The 21,158-nt window shown below is 37.1% G+C and overlaps 1 protein-coding gene across 1 annotated transcript; it reads right to left on the reverse strand.

Annotated features, from left to right (window-relative positions):
* Nucleotides 1-2,312: 2,312 nt before the first annotated feature.
* Nucleotides 2,313-20,809, reverse strand: LOC111608672 (protocadherin Fat 4-like). Its single transcript, XM_023334344.1, has 21 exons — nt 20,661-20,809; nt 19,139-19,207; nt 18,790-18,959; nt 18,603-18,650; nt 18,424-18,513; nt 18,122-18,208; nt 16,743-16,850; nt 16,537-16,647; nt 16,341-16,434; nt 16,113-16,231; nt 14,903-15,058; nt 14,305-14,480; nt 13,618-13,769; nt 11,440-11,744; nt 11,243-11,353; nt 9,600-9,791; nt 8,226-8,308; nt 7,988-8,143; nt 5,233-5,424; nt 4,163-4,214; nt 2,313-4,075 (listed from the first exon to the last, which is right to left on the reverse strand). The coding sequence occupies exons 1-21, from the start codon at nt 20,740-20,742 to the stop codon at nt 4,070-4,072; spliced, it is 2,559 nt and encodes an 852-aa protein (XP_023190112.1). The 5' UTR covers nt 20,743-20,809; the 3' UTR covers nt 2,313-4,069.
* Nucleotides 20,810-21,158: the final 349 nt, after the last annotated feature.

Raw genomic sequence — 21,158 nt, forward strand, 5'->3', positions numbered from 1 at the left:
AGAACGAAATTTCATTGAGATAAACAGTGTAGACAAAAAGTGCAGTAACATTGAGAAAACTTTTGATTATTTCTATCTTGGGTTTTAAAAACCTTAAAAAACTAGAAATTTGATCAATCAGATCTAAATTTTTTTACCTTATCAATCCGACCTAAACTTAAAGAAACACAGTTTAAAATTGTAAATAACCACAAACCTATAATATAAACAGAAACTTTCCGTAAGTAAGAAAGAAAAAATACATCCAAACTACTTGGACTATTTCTGACTTATTATCGCGGGGTAATAAAGTCATATGACAGTTTTGACTGTTTCTTGTGTTTATTAGTCTGAATAGTTTAAAGGTCCGCTTCCATCTCAACCATAATCGTGATAATAGACAAATATAGTTTGGATGTATTTTTTATTTCTTTCCTACTTATGGAAAGTTTCTGTCACAGGTTTGTGGTGCATTTCTGTCCTAAAGAAAAAGATATAAAACTTCACAATGAGATATTAATATACATGGAAAAACCTTACAAAAATCTTACAGCAGAAAGTACGATGGCCACCGTAAGAAAAGCTTACAGTATTAAATTATGCTGCATGAAATTATCAGTACATTATTGCGCGAGAACGCAAAACCTATTGTGAGTCGAGATAACGCAAAAATAATTCCTTCCCCTCATGTCCACTAGGGGGCTCCATAGACAACAGTATAGTTCTAATAACTCAGCTAATCAACAATAATGGAAAGTTACTTATTCTGAGTTCCTCCAAACTTTTGCTGTTCCTGCGACCCCAAAAGAGTTTGCTATAATTATGGATGCTGTTCCATCTGGTATCCTAACATTATAAATTAAGAAGTGCTGAGAAATCAATGTGTGTTCCTCACTTTGCTTTTGTGTTGAATTTAAAAAATAATAAACACAACATTATGTCTTTGTTTCAAGCAGATAATCTCCACCATCCCATATGCTGTTCATTACTGGTCTGGTATTGTTAATGATCTGAACAATACAATAAAACAATAGTTCCGTTTCCGATCAGCACCTGGGAACTGCCCTCCAGCTGAAGACGATCTCTGGCTCCCTCTGGTGGACGACGGCCAAAGGTGCAGAAAACCAAAACCCCGGATTCCCAACAAGAAGAAATGAATAATGGTGAAAAATAAATGTACTAAGTGTATTAACTTTACCATACTTCATCGTTGAAGTCAGGCTAATCATAAGTATACTTCAAGTTAGTTAAAGATGAGTTAACTTGAAGTGTGTTATTTTGGAACTACTAATTTTATACGTAATGTATTTTAATAGTAATTAAATTGTAGAAAATCACAATTGAAAGTGTACTAAGTGTACTATAAGATGCTTTGTTTTTGGAACAACTAAAGTTATACTTTGTATACTTTCAGTATATTGCTTTTTATGTCATATAAACATGCTTGTTTAGTATATCTTAAGTGTACTATTGTTGTGAATGAATTACATTTAAAATATATTTTGAATGTTTTTTTAAATATATAAGCATTACATATTTTATATATTAGTAGTGACATTACAGTATGCTCCAATTACACTTTTGGTTTATTATAATTGCTAATGAAGATGAGATTTTTGATTGATGTTTGGAGCCACCTAGTGGAATAATGACAAACTGCATGCAACCGGTCCTTCGGGCGCTCTCACGGCTTGGAGGTAGGTGCAAGTGAAGCAGCTCTTCACTACATTTAAAAAAAAACTTAGGGTCATATTTTTCTAGATCAACACATTCACGAAATATTGTAAGGGCATTTAAGATTTAATTAATATAATTTGTAGTGTTTTCCCGTGGTTGGGCAGGAAAAACATGACTTTATGAGTGGGAGCTGTGCTGGTTGGTGTCCGTGGCTGACCACTCAGTCATGACACAAACTGTCTTCTTTTATTTTTCAGCTGTGAAGCCACTTGCATGCAGTTTCGAGAAACACATAGTAAAGAGTGATTTACTGATACTAGTGAAGAGGGTGACAACCGAGCAAGAGAGGTTACATTTAGTATTCTTTTAGTGAACACTTCGGTTTTTGCAGCTAAAAGAAAAAACAGTTCCAACATCAACATGTGAAAAGCTCGGCTTATTTGTGTGATTTAAGCTTCACAAAGCTGATTAAAACCGAATGAAAGATGCTTTAACACAATATTAGTTTACAGGTGGGCACATTTTGGAAACAGGATTACTGTATCTGTTTTTCACTTGCATTTTCATTTGAAAAAGGTTTGAAATGATGAATCTGAGCTTAACTGATAATTAATGACAGTAAACCTGCAGCTGTTAATTAACAAGCATAAAACCAGACAGTTCTCAGGAATACTTTAATTTATTTGTTCATATTTTACACAACAACAGAAACACCAGCCCAGAAGAGGGATGGATAAAATATCAGTCGGCTTCTGCAGCAGGTAAAATTTGCATCAACATTTTGAAAGATCAGTGGAGGCATTGACAATGAAACTGAAGTTATAAAGTAAGAAATAATCACAATTTAGCATTAAAAGGACTTAAATTACAGTTTATGGTTCCCCAGTTTAAATGAATTGATTTTTTTCTCATTTCCAAAATTCTTTGGAAAAAAATGTTGTCAAAACATCTACAAACATCTGTTTCCAACATTAGTTTTCTATTCTTTAGCATAACTCCATACACTAACCTGATCCTTTGTAAAAGTCTTAGAAAGCTACAAAATGTGATTTACTGAATTTATTAACACCATAGAATAATGTGACAACGATCTCAAAACTGAAGCAGCAAACTTTATTTAAAAAAATAATAAATTTCTGTCTCCAAACATTTGGTCGTGAGTAAATATAAATGAGTAAATATCCTCGTTTGAATCAAAGCTCAGAACTTTTATCTCCATTTTAAAGACGGACTGAGACCAAAGTTGAACTTCTATAAATATAAGATGATTTTTTTATACCAATACAATCATGTACCAATCTAAACTTTTATATCTTTTATAATTACTACATGATAGTAATAATTCTCTCTCAAGTCAGAGATATAAAAACAAAATAAAAAGTAAAAAAACATGAATAAAAACTTCTTAAACAACAGGGTAACGGAGCATCATCAAACATCAAGCAGGTTCAAACATGTCAAGAATCCAACAAGCCCTCTGACATTAATAAATTAATGAAAGGGGCTCAAAAATATACTGTTTTATTTCCTACTATATTCTATTCTTTCCAGTGGTAAATTGGACAATATCTAATTTAACCACGAGGTGGCGCTAGGGCTATTTAATTTTTTACAAGCGAAAGCTAAGCATTTTTTTTTCCTGCTGAAAAGGTTTCACAGAGTTTTACTGAAATTATGCTTCTCATAGTTTAAAGCTAATAGGAACAATTTAGGATCCAGTGAAATTTACTTTAACAGAATTTTTTCAGTATCTCTCACCTCCTTCCAAAATGTATTGATTTTAATCAATCAATTTTATTTGTTCAGAACATTTCAGCAACAAGGCAGTTCAAAGTTCCCTACATAATAAAAAATACAAAAATATAATACAAACTCACAGAACAGTCAGTCTTATAGCCTTTATAAAAGACTCCAAGACACAAAACAGTATAACATTCTCATCGTGTAACAGCAGATTATTGATTATTGTTATTATTGTTAAATTATTGTTTAATTTAATACGTAAATTATCTTGTGAGTTAGAAATCAGCACATTATAAAAGCCTGGAATGATGCCATATCTTGATTTGTTCCTAATCACTGTTGTTTCAACAATGATTTGTTTGGGAGGCTTGTAGAGATTCCTGTGATTTGCTTTGATAACATTTCTAATAAAACACTTTCATTAAGTAGATTTGTACAAACATTAATCTAGAAATGGGATCCCATTCATGTTGGCAAATCTTCACTCTGAAATTTAACTAGAGACAAACTCTGATGTGCTTGAAGGATATTTTAAAGTCACAGAGGTCAAATAAATAAAATAGTCTAAGATTATTATTCTGGTGCATAAAGGTGGTACTGAGTCCAAGATCCTCCAGGCTTGGTTTGATGAACCGTCATCATCAGGCAGCAAACCCAAACATGGATTTGTTCACATCTGTAACACAAACAAATGATTAGCCTTTTGTTTAAATGGTTGAATTGATGAAATATTTAATTTAAACATTTCAAAGATGACATCTACCTCTACCCAATTTTCCTTGGAATTTCTCCGTCTTCTGTTTGGTTTGATTTTCCTGAAATGCAACAAAACAGCTCAGTTGAAAACAAAGTTTTTTTAATTTTATTGTTTATTTGATAGGGACAATAAATAAAGAACATCTAAAGCTCTGTGTTCATAGCCATAGCTAATTCACAACACCCGTCCCTAAAACATGACGGTGTATTATTGCGGATAAAAGAAAAGGAGTAAATTTTCTAGAAAAAATAGGGAAAAGTCAAAAATATTAAACTTTTCAAACCTAGAAATTTCCATGTTTTCTCAAAACAATTACAGCACATTTTTGGATCATGTTATGCCTTGAAGTGAATATTTTAATGTCAGTTATGGTCTTAAAATCAGATGGTAATGAGTTCAAAATCTTTCAACTCCAAACAGAGAAAACTGTTTTTCCAAAGATTTAACAGCAAAATGGTTTTTATAGTCATGATTTAAGTTTCTTATACTGACTACTGCTGTCGCTGCATTGTTGATGCATTAAAGAAACAGCTTAAGAAAACAAAAACTAAACTTTTGAAATGTGCTGATAACTAAGGAAAACTTACATGTTGGGCTGCAACTAACAGTTAATATAGTAATTAATTATAGTGATTACTCTCATGATTAACCAGGAAAACAAACTGACACATTCTGCAGATTTTTTGTTTGACAGACAGACAGCTAACGTTCTGGGCGAGAGGCGGGGTCACCCTGGACAGGTCGCCAGTCTGTCGCAGGGCAACACAGAGACAGGCTGGACACACAACCACACACACCTAGGGAGAATTTAGAGAGACCAGTTAACCTAACAGTCATGTTTTTGGACTGGGAGGAAGCCGGAGAACCCGGAGAGAACCCACGCATGCACAGGGACAACATGCAAACTCCATGCAGAAAGACCCCGGGCCGGGAATCGAACCCAGGACCTTCTTGCTGCAAGGCAACAGTGCTACCTACTGCACCGCTGCGCAGCCTAGTTTGGTTTGGTTTTATTACTGGTTTTTACGACAGCGAGAGTTTGAAAAGTCGGAAACTGGAAGCAGTCTGAGGCTCACCTTGTAAATACAGAAACAGTCAGAATCAGTCCCACTAAAGCCAGGCCAAGCAAAACCCCCAGAACGATGACTACAGTTGGGCCTGTTATGGAGCCTGGAGGGTCTTTTCCCGTTTCTACTTCAAATCGAACATCGTTTCCAAACATCTTGGCCAGCTCCGCTCTCACCTCTTCAGACTCACTCTGCAGTTTCCTGGAAAATCAAACAGACAAGTTAAAGCTTTAAAAAGGATCTATCATACAAAATTTACATCTTCCATGTTTTTATACTTTCTTTGGGTCTCTATTTCTTCTACAAACAGCTCAACCACTCAAAGGTCCAGTTTTATGCTTCCTTGAACAAGCTATAGGTCTGTGGGCTAAACAAGACATGTTCATTTCTTCTTGTTTGATACATAAAATCATTCTCAGATATTGAGATTTCACCTGACCAGTTCAGCCTGTTTTGAGTTCATTAAGGAATGCACTGTTTTAATAATAATAATAATAATAATAATAATAATAATACTTTATTGTTCCCTTAAATGGTGGGATTGGGGGGAGTAACGGTTGCTTGTCCCAGTATAGCACAAAATAAAAATTTTAATAAATAAATAAAGTAATATGAACAACAACAATAAATAACAATGAGCAGTGATAGTCTTAAGGACACACATATTTCTCAGTACATAAATGTAAATATATATTCAACATTTAAAACCCACTAGAGACTATGTATGAGTTATAAAGTCCGATAGCCTCGAGCAGAAAGGACTTGCTGCAGTAATCTATGGCTATGTGTGGTGGACAGACTCCTCAGGCTGCCCACCGCTCTGCAGAGGGGATGCAGTGTGGTACCCTGGATAGCTCTGATATTCTCCAGCATTCTGCCTCTCATCATCTCTTCCAGTGGAGCCAGCTTGATCCGTACCACTGTCTCAGCCTTTCTTATCAGTTTAAGTCTGCTTAAGTCTTCCACCTTCACTGAAGATGGAACTAGCCACTGATGACTGATGGAGCATGAAGAGCATCCTACTGCAGATGTTGAAAGACCTGAGCTTCTGTAGAAAATACAATCTGCTCATGGCCTCTTTGTAGAGCACATCTGTGTTTGCAGTCCACTGTAGCTTCCAGTCTAATGTAACACCGAGGTACTTTTAAATTGAACCTGCTCCACATCTGCCTGAGACGGAGATTGGGAGCAAATGTGTTTTCTTGTTGCAGAAACTGACACTCATTTTAGCTTCATGTCACGATTAAGCAAAGCCCCCAAGGTGAGGCACTGCACTGCTTCACCCTGGTCTTCTTTCATCTACAGGCAATGTGGACTGTGGATTCACCAATTTTGACCACAAAAATGTTGAAATTACCAATAAAAATTAAAACTTCTAGAAAATTCAAGTGGACAAATTGATTTTCTCTCATCATTCGGTTCATTCTGGCTGTTTTGGAGGAAAATAGCTTTTTTTGGAGGCTGTGTGATTGGACTTTTTTTGGCAATATTTTTCAAACGTGTGCTATTTTGTTATTATGTGTAACCATAGCAACAGGGTGGGTTTCAAAAGGGAGCAGCTGATTAGCACCAGAAAAGCTGAAATAAGACCACAGCTGAAGCCAGAAATCCTGGAGAAGTTGAAAAGGAGGCGACATGGATGCAGAGCAAAGAGGAGAGAGAGAAGGAGGAAGTTCAGACCATCTCTACTATCCTATTACCGATAATCATAATGGGCAATGTGAGATCATTAGATAACAAGATGGATGAAATTCCTGCCCTGACAAGAACTCAACAAGAGTATAAGGAATGGTTCTGTTCTGGTTCTCTTCTGGGGACGACTGTGGAACCTCTGCAGATGGTCATGCAAAGAAGGTTTCTTCATAAAATCAAGAAAATTATGGACAACCCTGATCTTCCTCTCTATGGGACTGTCTTGGAAAACCAGAGTATCTTCTGTTACCATCCTGGTACCAATGTGGAGAATTATAAATATCCAGGACTCCACATTGACTCCACACTGGACTGGGTCAAGAACACTGACGATGTGCACAGGAAGGGCCAAAGGTGCATCCACTTTCTGAGGCAGTTGAGGTCCTTCAACATCTACTATTAATTAATATTATTAATATTTAACACATTAGATGAAAAGATAAACAATTTATCTTTGGGGATCAATAAAGAATATTCTATTCTATTCTATTCTATTCAGTCAGAGGCTTCTTCAAATTCACTGTAAGACAGACTGCTACAGGATCCTGCCAACAGCCATCACAACAGTCTCCCAGATCTCACTAAGTCCATGTTGAAACGCTGTTAGAGATGCTGATGTTCTTAGCAGCGAAGGGGGACTCTAAATCAAATTCTGCTCTAGGCCTCATTCAGCCTTGGACCTGCCCTGCATGATGAGCTAAATCCACTGCACTGTGCATCTCTCCTCTGGATACAGAGGTTCACAAGAGAGATTTAATTTAATTGGCTTTAGTAGCTCTACCATTTCGTGTCTGTTGAGTTTTTAATAAGCGCCACAGAGACTGGTTTGGTTGCCAAAGCTTATAATACACTGGGGGAAACCCTGAGCTACAGCAACATTTAATTTCCTTTGGGATCAATAAAGTATTATTGAATTTGAATTTTGTATAGTCCATAGATGTATCCTATCCTGTTCAAGAAAGCATAATAGGTCACCTTTAAAATCTAAAATTTGAGTGTTACATTTCATTCTTAGATCACATCAATTACTTTTAAAAAATCCCCACATTTGAGTCAAAAATTAAACTCCTACTTTGCGACGTCCTGAGGTTCAACAACTTCATCGCCATCAAAAGCGACGAAGCTGACCAGAGTCTTGACCGATGCCCTCAGCGTTCGACTTTCTCCTCCACCAGAGATCCACACCTGGGTTATGTTCACCGTCCAGATCAGAGTTTTACCTAAAGCCCTGAGAAAACAAATCGGCGATATGACAACAGGAATGGACGAAATACATCATAAAATAAACAAAACTTTATTCATGAACGTACTCCTCCAGCTCTGGAATCTTCTCCTCCACAATGTTAGCCGGCTTATTCAGAGAGATGGTCGTCACGTCGCCCCGAACCACAACCTGCGACAGGAAAGAAGGATCGAATGAGATTATTCTGTTGGTCATCAACACTTAACTCAGAATGTCGAAAAATGTCGAAGACGCGGTATGAGCTTTGCACTTCTACTCAGCGTAGCAATCTCATATAAAGGGCACCCAAACATGTCAACAATGTGAAGACCTGCCTCAAATGAATGCAGCGCAACGTGTCTCATTACTTGGATGAGTTTCCACTTGTGACTTTTACTAACATGGATGTCACAGTGAACCTGTGAAGTCAGGTGTTTATCCTGGAACAATGCACTGACCAAGGATGCACAAACAGGTGTTACGAATGTCCTGCGCATCGCCTTAAATTCTCAGATATTGAGGAGAAAATGGATTGAATATGACCAACGGGGCAATTTTGAAAAAGTATTTGGAATGTTATCATGGTTCTTATCCATGAAAGCCCTAAAAAGATGTTTTTTTCTGGCTGATCAATTGAAATAAAAATGGTTTTTGACACCTTTATCGAGACGAGTTTGAGTTGAATATTTTACAGTCAGTTTCTAATGAACATGTTCTCTGCTTCGTGATTTGAAACAGGGTTTATACAGGAATCCTAGACTTGAATTTACTACCTATTTCAACACAAAATTGAGCAGCAATCTTTTCTGGGGGAGGAGTAAATGGTCGGGGTGCACTGATTTATCAGCCAGTTGATTTACCAGCACTGATTTCCTTAATTCTGGGAGATCGGTGATCTGCCGATACTTACATATGAAGCCAATCTTATTCACCAATCTCATCTACCTTAACAAAGGTCTAAAATCAGCCACTGTCCTTTTCTGCTCTGCAGTGAGAAAAGCCTGACTGACAGACCGGCCCACCAGGTCAGGTCTGCACGTTTGCAGTTAGCAATAGTTATCCGACTGTTACCAACTCAGTGACTTTCTTGCTATATTTAGAGACATTTCAGACAACAACAAAAAATCAGCATAGGCCAAAATCTGAGATCTCACACTTAAATATTCCAAATACGTTCACAAAAGGCTTAGGATATATTTTTTAAGAATATAAACAAAGTACTATGACATACAAATTTCACAAACCAGTGTTTCATTCTCAATAGAATATTGGTTTGGTACTAATCGTCAACACTATGATAACCAGATAACCAGGTGCAAGGCTATCACATTTCACAGGTCAGTGAAAAGTTTTAATGTCTGTTGTGACTGTTGGTGTTGGAACCAGTCAGTGTAAAACCTGTAAGGGATCAGAAGCCGTGACCGACCAACTGAACAACCAACACTCAGTTTTAGGCGCTTACCTTTACTGTGGTTGTAGCAGAAAGTCCATGGGGATCTGTGGCCTTCACCTTCATTGTGATGTTTATTCCACCCAGATCTGCTGCTGACACCACATACAGCTGACCTGAAGTCGGCTCCACTTCAAAGAAGGAGTTTCCTGCTGGCAGACTGTAGACCGGATCACTATTGTCCCCAACATCCGGGTCCGAGGCCTGAGGATGGGCAGAAAGAAAGAAAGAAAGCTCCTTAATGGTGCTGTAGAATATGTATTCAAATAAGGTGTGTTTGTCAGATTAAATGTATCTTTTGAAAATAAGCAGGTATTATACACACTTTTAAACAAACCCAGACTTCTGTATTAAAACCTCTTGTCCTTTGCCATCCTTGTCCAACGTTTGTCCCATGTTAGTAACTGGCTCTCCAGTAACTTTTTGGTTTTAAACACCAGTAAGACGGAGACTTTGATTATTGCTCCCAGTCACTTGTATCCAAAATCACCCAGACAATCATCTCTTTCTGCCCACTAGCAAAACCACAGTTAAAAAATCTAGGTGTCACATTTGACTTTGAGTCTTTAAATTAGTAAGACCGTTTTCCATTCTTGTTTCTTTAATTTAAGGAACATTCCTAAAATAAGACAAATGCTCTTCAGAGCTTCTTAGAGTCGACCTAAGAAAATTATTCTTGCTTTTATGTCTGGATTACTGTAACGCCTGTTTTATCTATTTCACGTGCAGAACGCTGTAATTTACCTACTGCCTCCAAGGAAAATAATTAAGTCTTGACAGCTGCAATAACTGAGAAGGAGCTGAGAGGAGCCATCTACAGGTTGAGGGCCCACAAGTCTCTGGACCCAGACAGCTGAGCTGTTTCCATGCCTTCTGAAGGCCTGTAGTTCTGCCCTCACAGACTCAAAGATGCCACCAACCTGGAATGAAGCTACTGTCTCTACTATTCCCAAGGAGGGAAAAGAGCATTCAGACCTATTTCAGTCCTGAATGTCAATTAGAAGTTACTTACAACCATCCTTGCTAAGAGACTTGTGTTGCCTCAGTTATATGTGATAAGGAACTAAATGAATAGTGTGTATATTGTGTACAGATGAGGAAGACGTGTTGACAGCGATCCTCCAGCCAGAAGGAGGCGCTGCGTGTGGTAAGGTAGGACGAAAGCAAATGAGTTAGGTATGTAAAATCTCTGCAGCCAGATTTTGCAGTAATGTTGTATTAATCAGCCTATTTGTACTTTATTTTTTGTGTGATGGTGCTCTGGCTTATTTCTCTCTCTCCACATATCCTAAATAATACACAAATATTTACTGCCATGCACTTTGTTTTTCTTCTCTCTTTTCCGTACCATTCTTAGTTGGTATAAATCTGGTTCATATAAATAAGAAAAAAATGATGCAAATGATCAGAGGATATTTCTGCTCTTTAAGTTGTAACTCTGTATTGACTGAAAGAATAAAGATAAAGAAACGATAAGCTTCCTTCACATTCCCGAAAATGTGACTACAGATTGTTGACACATTAACCAGTTTAATGGTGGGAGGGTTAAAGTGCATCACCATATGTTTATGACCTTTACAGTAACTGTTCCTGCAATCTAACTGGGTGGAGATAAACATGTTCAGAACCAGTTGATGGGAGCTGGGTGTGTTTACCTTCACTTGGATGACTGGGGTTTTGTACTCGGCGATGCTGACCACAGAGGCTTCATAATTATCCGAGGAGAACTCTGGAGGCTCGTTTACGTCCTCCACCTGAATTCTGACCTGAGAGATGCAAAAAGTTGATTTTGGTTGTATGAAAGCAACAATAAAGAGAGTTTGTGATGATAGCTGTGTGATGTTGTTGTTACCAGCGCCACTGCTGATGTGGGAGGCGTCCGCGTGTCCACAGCCTCCACATCCAGGATGTACCACTCCTGCTCCTCCTTGTCCAGCTCTTTTGTAGAAAAGATGGTACCACTGCTGTCGATGGAGAACAGGTCTTCGTGTGTTCTCAGTCCATAGGAAACTTCGTACAGGTCGCTTCCTGCAGAGGCGTGGACCTGCCCCACAGTGACCCCCGAATTCTCGTTCTCTTTCAGGCTGAAGTTGTAGGAGGAGTTCAGGAACGCCACGCCTTCAGGACTGGTGATCCTGATGTTCACCACCACAAGAGCTGCAGGATGGAACCACAGATATCGTCATTCTGTCTTATAATATAGACATGTTGCTGTTAACATTCAGGAATTTTGCACATGCGCACAACATTAGAGGGCAAAAAGATATTTCTTTTACTTGCCATTCAGAACGAAAATCTCAAGATTCTGCAACAGTTTTGAAAAATCCCGAATTCAGGGGTTAAAGCAAATTATGCAACACATCATAATCTGTGACCGCAGCGTGCGACTGAATACATTTTTCTGTCTTGATCTTTGAAATTATTATTAGACCTGTACAGTAAGGTCACAAATTATAATAGCCATCATAAGTTGTGACCTGTGTGATCCTGGCTACATGAGAGTCACATATTTTAGCAAATGAGAGCTGACTGTGTTAAAGAAGTGGCAAAAATATTTTAAAATGTTTTAACTTCTTCCCCGTAAAATAAAACAATTTATAATAATATAATAATGAACAAGTATATAAGAATATTAAATATAATAAATAAGTAATAACTCTCCCCAGGTGTGTATGTTCCAAATTGATGTGATTATTTAATTATGACTCTTTGGATCTCGGAAATGTAAATTTTGATGTCAAGAAACTTTCACAGGATCTTAGAAAATACGTCAGAATCACTTTTTTTCTCTCCATGTTCCCTTAAAGGCTCCTTAAGTTATTGACTTAAAACAAGTTTGTGTTTGTTTCTTTGCAGTGAAACAACATTGTTACGGCCCTTTACCTCTAGAGGCTGTGCAGTTTCTCTTTGTTTATGCAGATTTAGGTGTGGGAGCACATTCAGCTGATTGGCTGCTTGGAGACTCGGACTTTTGGTTAGTCTGAGTTTGTTTGACCATAATTGGTTTAAAGTGTACACTCTGTCTAATTTGTTGAACCTTTTCTTTAAAATAAACCCTTTAAAACTTCACTTTTTTTCCCTGGACACATTTTAATGTTGTCACCCCCGATCTCCTAGACCTGGATTGATTACATAAGTGGGGGGTAGTCCGGGATCAGGATGTTGCCTTAAATTTACTGTAATGTTACAGGAGCTTCTTTTTCCTGTAAAAGAACCTTAAATTACCATGTTTATAAAAGTTTAAATGTTTTTAGCTAAGCTGAAATTGTTTATGCACAAGACAGAATCCATGAATGGAGTAGATATGACTCAAACAGGTTGAGAGTAACTTATTTTGAGGGTCATTTGTTGGAAAATGTAATTAAAAGGTAATAATTATGACTTTAGGGATATGATGGTCTTGTTACATAACGTTTTTATTCTAAATGCTTATGAACTCTCAGCAAATTAACCTCAGTACACATCCAAGGTTACATGTTTTCTGCAGATAAACAGGAGAATGTCTCTCCAGTGTTAGGATTTACTGTCTTTGGTATAAAACCATTATATTGTCTCCTGTTATCAGATCACACTCTGAACTTTATCAAAGTTTTAATTTTCAAGTAGGGTTCAGAGGCATCCATAATCAAATATTATATTATGGAGCTCCAATCTTGACAACATTTTATTTAAGAAAAAATAAACAGACTGTGTTTAAATGACCTGACAGCGGATGACATTTTTAAAGGAATTTCAGGATTAAGTTGTTGCCTTTCTAACTTCTTGTAGCAGCAGGCTGTACAAGAAGTATAGATTCAATTTCAGCAGTCTTATTGCTTTATATCTTTCTCCATAATATTCCTGCAGCCAGTTTCACCCGTTTACCTATGATAAAAAAATATGATTGTTTGCTGGTTTAAAGTTACTGCTGTTCTGTCGTTGGTGCACCATGAGGTTTGTGGATAAAGTTCAGGATGTCTGCAGCCTCAGGACCTTTACAGTTACAGCGCTAATGCATAAACATATAATAAAAATTAAGTAATATTCTGACCTGTGGCGCTGAGCGGAGGTTTGCCATGATCTGTGGCCTCGGCTGTCAGAACCAGTGTGGTGTCTTCTGTTACATCAACAAGGTCAGAGGTCAGAGTCACTTCTCCTGTTTCGCTGTCTAAGGCCAAATATGGCGAATGTCCTTCTGAAAAACTGAAACCAGAAATAAAGATGTAAGTGCAGGAATATATTTTAAAATATTTTGTGTTTGAAATACAAGATTTTCATAAGTATTCAATTTAATTTTTCCATATTTTCACTAATAAAAAGCAGTACATAGCTGTTGAATGGATGGCAAATAACACATGATTTTCACATTTTTTAGATAAAAACCTATAAAAATGCAAAATGCTTTTTGTACATATTAAGGGGACACTTTGGAGAACCACCTTTTGGAGTAGTCAAGTCTTTTGCGGTATGTTTCTATCAGCTTCAACACATTGACGTTTTCACCCAAACGTCTTTGCAAAATGGCTCCAGCACCATCAGATTGGAGAGTATCTATGATATCAATTTTCAGCCTTGCCAAAGATTCTCAATTTGATTGTACAAAGTATGCCTCAATTTTTATCTTTTCTTTTCCTTTGTGGAAAACGAAAAAGATCCTTTTATATCAACTTTGTCCTATTTTGTGTTGTTTTGTCTTGTAAACTGCAGTTTGTGGTGGTAATGTGAGTTCTGAGCGAACCTGTAGGTGATAAGCGAGTTGTTTCCGATGTCTTTGTCGGTGGCTCTCAGCGTCAGCACCACCTTCCCCATCGCTGCGTCTTTCACCTCGGTGCTGGTTTCATAGCTGCTGGAACTGAACTCGGGTTTGTTGTCGTTGTCGTCGTCCGTGATGCTCACTCTGATCACGGTGATGTTCTAGAGCACAAGGTTTGATGTAAAACAATGTTTTGCAATCAATTGTACTGACTAGCTGCTTTAAAATGGATCCATTATGCAAAAATCACATTTTTCATGTTTTTGAATTTCCATTTAGGTCTGAGCTGCTTCTAAAAACAGTCCAAAAACATCCATCTGTGTTTTGGCAATAAGTTAGTTTTTTCTTCTGGAAAATGGGCCTTTTTTTAGTGAAACAACTCCTTGATTGTTAATGTGAAAAGTATCACTGGTGTAAATGAAGTGGCCATTGGATAATTTCAGTCTGAATTGGCAGATTGGGGTGGTGGTCCCCCTGTTAAAAAAGGGGTCAGACTCTTAAGTCTCCCTGACAAACTCTCTTCAGTTTTAATCTATGTGATTAGAAAGTGCAAAAAAACAGTTATGATGGTAGAAAAACCCACCTTGTCCAAATCAGTGACGGTGTTAGCGAGGGAGTTCACCAGAAGGGAGACGTTGTAGCTCGACTGATCAAACTCTGGAGCGTTGTCGTTCATATCTTCCACCATGACAGACACGACAGCATCAGCGGTCTTCAGAGGGTCGTCTGTCTGGGCCGCCTGCAGACACACAGTCATCTTTCATACAGACTGACCTCAAAGTTACAGTGAATCCATGTCATGGTTTTCTTAACTTGTAATATATTTTTATTCTAAATATACAGATGAAAGCATAAGTGTACATACACTCTGCAAAAATACAAATTCTTAACAAGTATTTTTGGTATATTTTCTAGTGCAAATATCTTAGTATACTTGAAAACATAAAACTAACTTATAAGCAACTTTTCAGCAAGATATGATTTAATATAATTTCTTAATATTGATGAAAAAGGACTAGTTCCACTTAGGTGTGGAATCTTGCACAAGATTTTACGTTTTGCAGGGGATTTTTATGTGACATATATTTTTTTGTTGAGCATTTTTAAAAGAAAGATTTTCTTATCTTAGTTTTGCACATAATGTTTGCGCTCTAAAAAAACATGAGGGAGAAACACTTCTTAACATCTTATAAAAGTAATGTTCTGTTAAAGCACAACTGTTCAGTTTGTGTTTAAGTATTTTTATTTACAGTTGGTAGCTGATTTCAGACTGTTTTTTTAGCCAAATTAGTTTATATTTCTATTTATTTATATTTGATCATAATGACTGTTTATAAAGGAAAGTAAAAAATTCCCCAAAGAAAATAAAAGCAGAAAATGTGGACTATCAGAAAACTTGACCCAGTTCCACCAGGTCCGTCAGGAGGAACGGACCAGAACTTCAGCAAACTATTGTGAGAAGCTTGAGGAAGAAAACCATGAAGGTTTTCTTAGGTTCATAGAGTTCAAATGCAATGAAAATGTAAGTAAACTTCTGATCTTAAACACATTAGTAAATAAATCCGACATACTCCTTTTCTCCTTATTGTGGCATTTAGAAGATAGAAATAATTTTGGTAATTCTAACTGACCTAAACAAGAGACGTTTGCTCTGATGTAACTTCAGGAAGAGTATTTGTGTCTTTTTCTTTGGTTTATGTAAACTTCTGTCTTCAGCTGTACACTCGTAATATCGCTAATGATGTTCGAGTTTTCTTCATTTTCTTCCAAAGGCTGAGAATAAACGATAATACCTGGATGCTGACAGAGATTTCACTGCTGTCCATTTCCTCCCTGTCAAACGACGTCACCACAGACAGAACTCCGGTGTTGGAGTCGATGTTGAAGTTTGCTTGGTACTCGACAGGAGAGACTGAACAAACGTACATAGTTTTACATTTATATGACTGATTAATATCAGTTTCTGTTTGATGGTAAACATGTCTGAACTGCAGGTTTTACCACAGCAGGGTTTTCTGTACCTGAACTGATGTTGTATGTTATCGTCATGTTGATTCCAGTGTCTCCATCTTGGGCCTTTATTGGTTCTGGTTTTATTTCACTGAGAACCCCGTCCTAAAACACAATCAGTCTGTTCTTCAGAGCAGTTTGAAATAAATTTGTACTATACACACAAAATATCAGGTAAAACTCACATAACCACTAAATGAGACTCACCTGGTTCTCTGGAATAACAGCCTGGTAGAGACTGTGGCTGAAAAAGGGATTTAAGTCATCAATGTCTACAATGATCTCAACTGAGGTTGTGTCATTGTTTCCACCACTGTCCTGCAACAACAGGAACAAAGAAAGGGATGGCATATTTATGATGGAGCTAAATAAATCAGAGTGTATAAATATGTTTTGTCTCTGTGTTTTCTTACCATGGCAGTGACAATAAAATTGTACTTTGGTACTACGCTGTAGTTCAGAGGTCTCATTAAGGTAAACGCCCCAGAGTCTGCTAAGGAAAATTCTGCTGTTTCTGGAGTCTAGAAGGAGAACAATGACATTCAGTGATATGCAGAACATTTGTAGAAAACCAAAATATATTTTTTATTGACTTAATAGGCTTAATTATCATAAAATTATAATGGAAAATACTATGATTTCATAGTAAATTGCCTGTTTTTCAGTTCCATAGAGCTAGAAAATATTAGTTACAATACTAATCACTGTAAAGCATGGAGGAGCAAGAAGTTGGTGGCAAATGTTTTTGCAATTTTGCTGCAAATGTTTTTGCAGCAAATTTCTTTGCTTGTGCTGCAAAAAAAACATTTTCATTTGACAAAAAAATAATTTTTTTTGTTTGTGCCTTTATATTATTAAATATTTTAATAAAAAGTTAGTTGTGTTACCACCCTAAGCCACTAGAGGCAGTAGCAGACCCAAACAGATGCAGATTTAGACGTACTGCGGAAGCTACCGAATTTGTTAAGAACTGTGAGCTGCGCTGAAATAAATAAGACACAAGTTCAGATACACGCTGAGAGAGGAACTCTTTCCTAAAGATGAAGATATATCACAGATTTCAAAAGAAAATAAAAACGGAAAACTGTGGATAATACAGGAAATAGTGCCCCCTTCATTTCCGGAGCACAATGACCCCATATCCAAATAAAGTATGAAATTGCCATGTGCTCCGTCTCCTCCCCTTTCTGTTTTTTGCAGCGAGGTTCTTCTCCCTCCCTGACTGTTTTCAGTCTTTTCAATGTGTAGAAGAAGAGCAGATGTTGCTCGTTGTGTCTTTTTAATGCTCAGCACTGCCCCCTACCAGTGAGGCGTGGTACTTTCTGCCTTACCCTGCGCACTTTAACTGCATATTTATGGCCGATCAGAAAGACTAAATATGTCACACACATTCATTAAATATATCAAACAGACTGTGGAACATCAACATATGTAGAAAATGTGTAATTAAACAAGTACATTGGCGATATAAAGAGAGACAACAATGGGCAGGCGACTGGTCTCACCCCGGTCTTCTTTTTGTATTTTAACAGGTAATGTGTAAATTCAGCAATTTTGAACATAAAAATGTTGAAATTACCAATAAGAAAAGCAATTTACAGAAAATTCAAGAGGACAAATTGATTTTCTCTCATCATTGCTAGCATCTATTTGATTTCTCATGTGCTTAATTAGCTTAGCAGAATTACAGGAGAGGCACTTCCTCACCTGCATCAGGGTGTATATGCATAAAACATACATAATGCTATTAGTAGCTATTGTTATTTAACGATATTGACTTCAAAGTTCTTACATAGGTGTATGTCAGGCGGCTGAAGTCAAGTGTGCTGTCTGCATCAAGAGCTGTCACTCGCAGAACCTCCGTGTTCACAACCTGACTCTGAAAACCCAGACAACAGAACAATTGAGAGAAAATGAGGAGAGATAAATTTCTCCTTCCTCATTTCCTTGAGAAAACAATGAAGAGTGAAGGCAGAAAGTTGAACATTTATTTTGATCATATTGAATAATTCATCACCAGTATTATTTCTGCCAATCACTCCTAGATGTTGCAGATGTGTGAAAGGTTTACAGTTTACAGTTCTTTTGACTTACCTCTGAAATACTTTGAGAATAAAACTTCTTCTCAAATACTGGACTGTTATCATTGATATCATTGATTATCAACCTGCGGGAGTTTTTGTACTGTAAAAATAAAAACAGAAAGTGACTGGTTTTAGTTGTTATTCAATCAGTTTGTAATGTTTGCTCCATAATTTTGGAATTTCACCCACCATCAAATTATTATTGCACACTAAACTGTAGTGCAAAACTCTGTCAGGCTGCAACATAAAAACACAGTGGACGTTAGTTCTGCTGCAACGTGTTAGCAGAAATTATGCTGAACATCTCAGTGAAGATCTATATTAAACACAAATATTCAGCAAATAAATTCAGGTACAACAAAATGGGGGACCTTACTGTAAAGAATATATTGGCCTCGGCGTCGAGCGGCTTCGTGGTGTGAACAGTCGCTGTGGTTTCCCCTGGTGTGAAGCTCAAATTCAGAAACTGAAGATGCTCAGGATAAATGTCAAGCTCCAGTCTCACGGTAGTACCAGGTGGGATACCGGACACCAGCTCCACATCACCTGCAGCAGCAAAACATTATCAGATAAACTTAAATTACCTCATGAATTAATTAATTCCAGGTACCAATAAATGATCTATTTGTGTAACAAGATAGAGAAAAGGCATGCTCAAAGGAGGAAGTCAGTCTTAATTGATCTATTCCTAATCTTAATTAAATTAATTGTTTTTATCATCTTACCTGTATATCCTTCATCCACAGGACCCAGTTCTTCCACATTCGCTGAACCACAGTTTATGGTGGTGCTACCTGCAGAAACAGAAACAACTTTAAGGAAATCTGCAGAATGAGATCATTCAGGTTTTTACATGCCATCCACAGCCGGGCATTGCCCCCCCACAGAGTCAGCCGTGCCCCCATTGACTGGAAGCTGTTTGTTGTTTTTACCTCAGAGTGGTCAACTCTCCAAGTGTCGTCTATGTTCAAAAGTGGGTAGCACTGCTTACATTCACTTGAGTAACTTTTTTTGGGAAAAAAGGCACTTATAAGAGTAGTTTTACTGCACTGTATATTATTATTCCTACCTAGATTGATTTTGCCCCCTCAAAATAAGCTGATGCCCCCCCCCGTTAAACTCGGCTTATAAATGAAGTCCATAAGCCGCTCATTATGCACAAAAGTGTCAGTTCATCCAAAGCCAAGTCTATCTTCGACACAAGTTGAGAAACGAAGGCAAGGAAAGCAGAAAAGGCAGTTTCTAGCAGACCGTCCATAAAGCCAGTCTTTTCTTCCTGGTTGAAAAGAGCAGGTACCTTCTGTCTGGTAGCTCGCCGCTGCCTCACCTGCTTCACTAGTTATCCACACAACCAAAACTACTTGGTAGTAAACTAACAATTGACACAATAAACTATTATTTAAGCTATTAAGTTCAGCCACAGATTGATACACAATCCGTAACGTGAATTAATCAGCTTCCATTGCATAATAGTTATATTAATATTATTATAGTTAAACTGTAAAAACACAAACTCTTGCAGTTTTATTATTTGACAATAAATGAGACTAACACTTTCCTGTTTTAGATTAGTTAAGGTTACCAAACCTTTTTACTTTTTAATCCCAAGAATAATGAGAGTGAACTAACAAAATGTTTTATTTACAGTTCTTCAAATCTTTATAAAATCACACAACTAGTTGAGTGAATTCACATAAAACATAAAACCAAGACAATACCATCCCAGACTCCAAAGACTCTAACAACTTAAAGATGTTCTGTTTTTATTAAATGTTTCTTTCAAAAGCAGAACCTGAATTTGCTAAATATTTAACCATGTTTTAGGAGCAGGAGAAATTACTCCGCTACCCTCAAGCTGTAAAGGACCTGAAGGAGATTAGGTTTTGTTTTTTTACAACAGGGTGGAAAATTAAATATTAAACTTTTCAGTTGAAATATAGACGATGCAGAAATAGTGATAAGTGGATTTTGAACCATCGACCCAACAGATAAGGAGCAATTTTATGGCAGTAAAATTCCCCCGTACAGTTTTTCCTCTTCAGATCTGAAGTGTACAAACGAAAGACTCGTCCTCTGATTGTAGACAAAAAAACATCAAACATTTCCCTCTCAGAGGTTAATTTAAGTCACTTTAGACGCTTAAGAAACGTTTAAATAGTGAAGGCCCATATTTTTTCATTTTACTACAAAACTGCTATATTAAGCTCCGGTTTACCTGGTTATGAGCAAATTTAATCCTGTACTCACCTATTGGACTTTCAGTAACGACATGGATCCAAACAGAGACAATAAGACAGATGCAGGTCCGACGCAAAGCAGCGCCGTCCATGTTGAGTTGTTGTGTTTCCCAGCCTCAGACAACTGACTCTGAACTGAACCACAGGACTTATGGATGACTTGTAGTTTCCTTCTCCCTATTCAGCTTTTATAACAGGCTGTAAAACAACATTCACCTGTAAAGAGAGGGCAGAGGGGCAGAAAGGCAGAAGGTTGTAAATCCTTTCTTTCAATTTCATTAGGAAAAATAAACACTATTCTATCAGAAAAGCAGACATTGTTAAAAGCTAATCATAAATAGTATTAAAGCTAAAATGGCTTCAGTCATTCCTAAGTTGTAGGATATTTGGTTTTCTTTACCCAAGTTTGTGTTTTGGAAACTAAGTGGCTTAGATTTCCTCTTGAAATGTGACTCAGGTTCAGTTCAAACATTTTGATGAAATATACTCCATATTTCTAGATGCCATT

This window comes from Xiphophorus maculatus, chromosome 5 (assembly GCF_002775205.1).
Source record: "Xiphophorus maculatus strain JP 163 A chromosome 5, X_maculatus-5.0-male, whole genome shotgun sequence".
Classification (NCBI taxonomy): domain Eukaryota; kingdom Metazoa; phylum Chordata; class Actinopteri; order Cyprinodontiformes; family Poeciliidae; genus Xiphophorus; species Xiphophorus maculatus.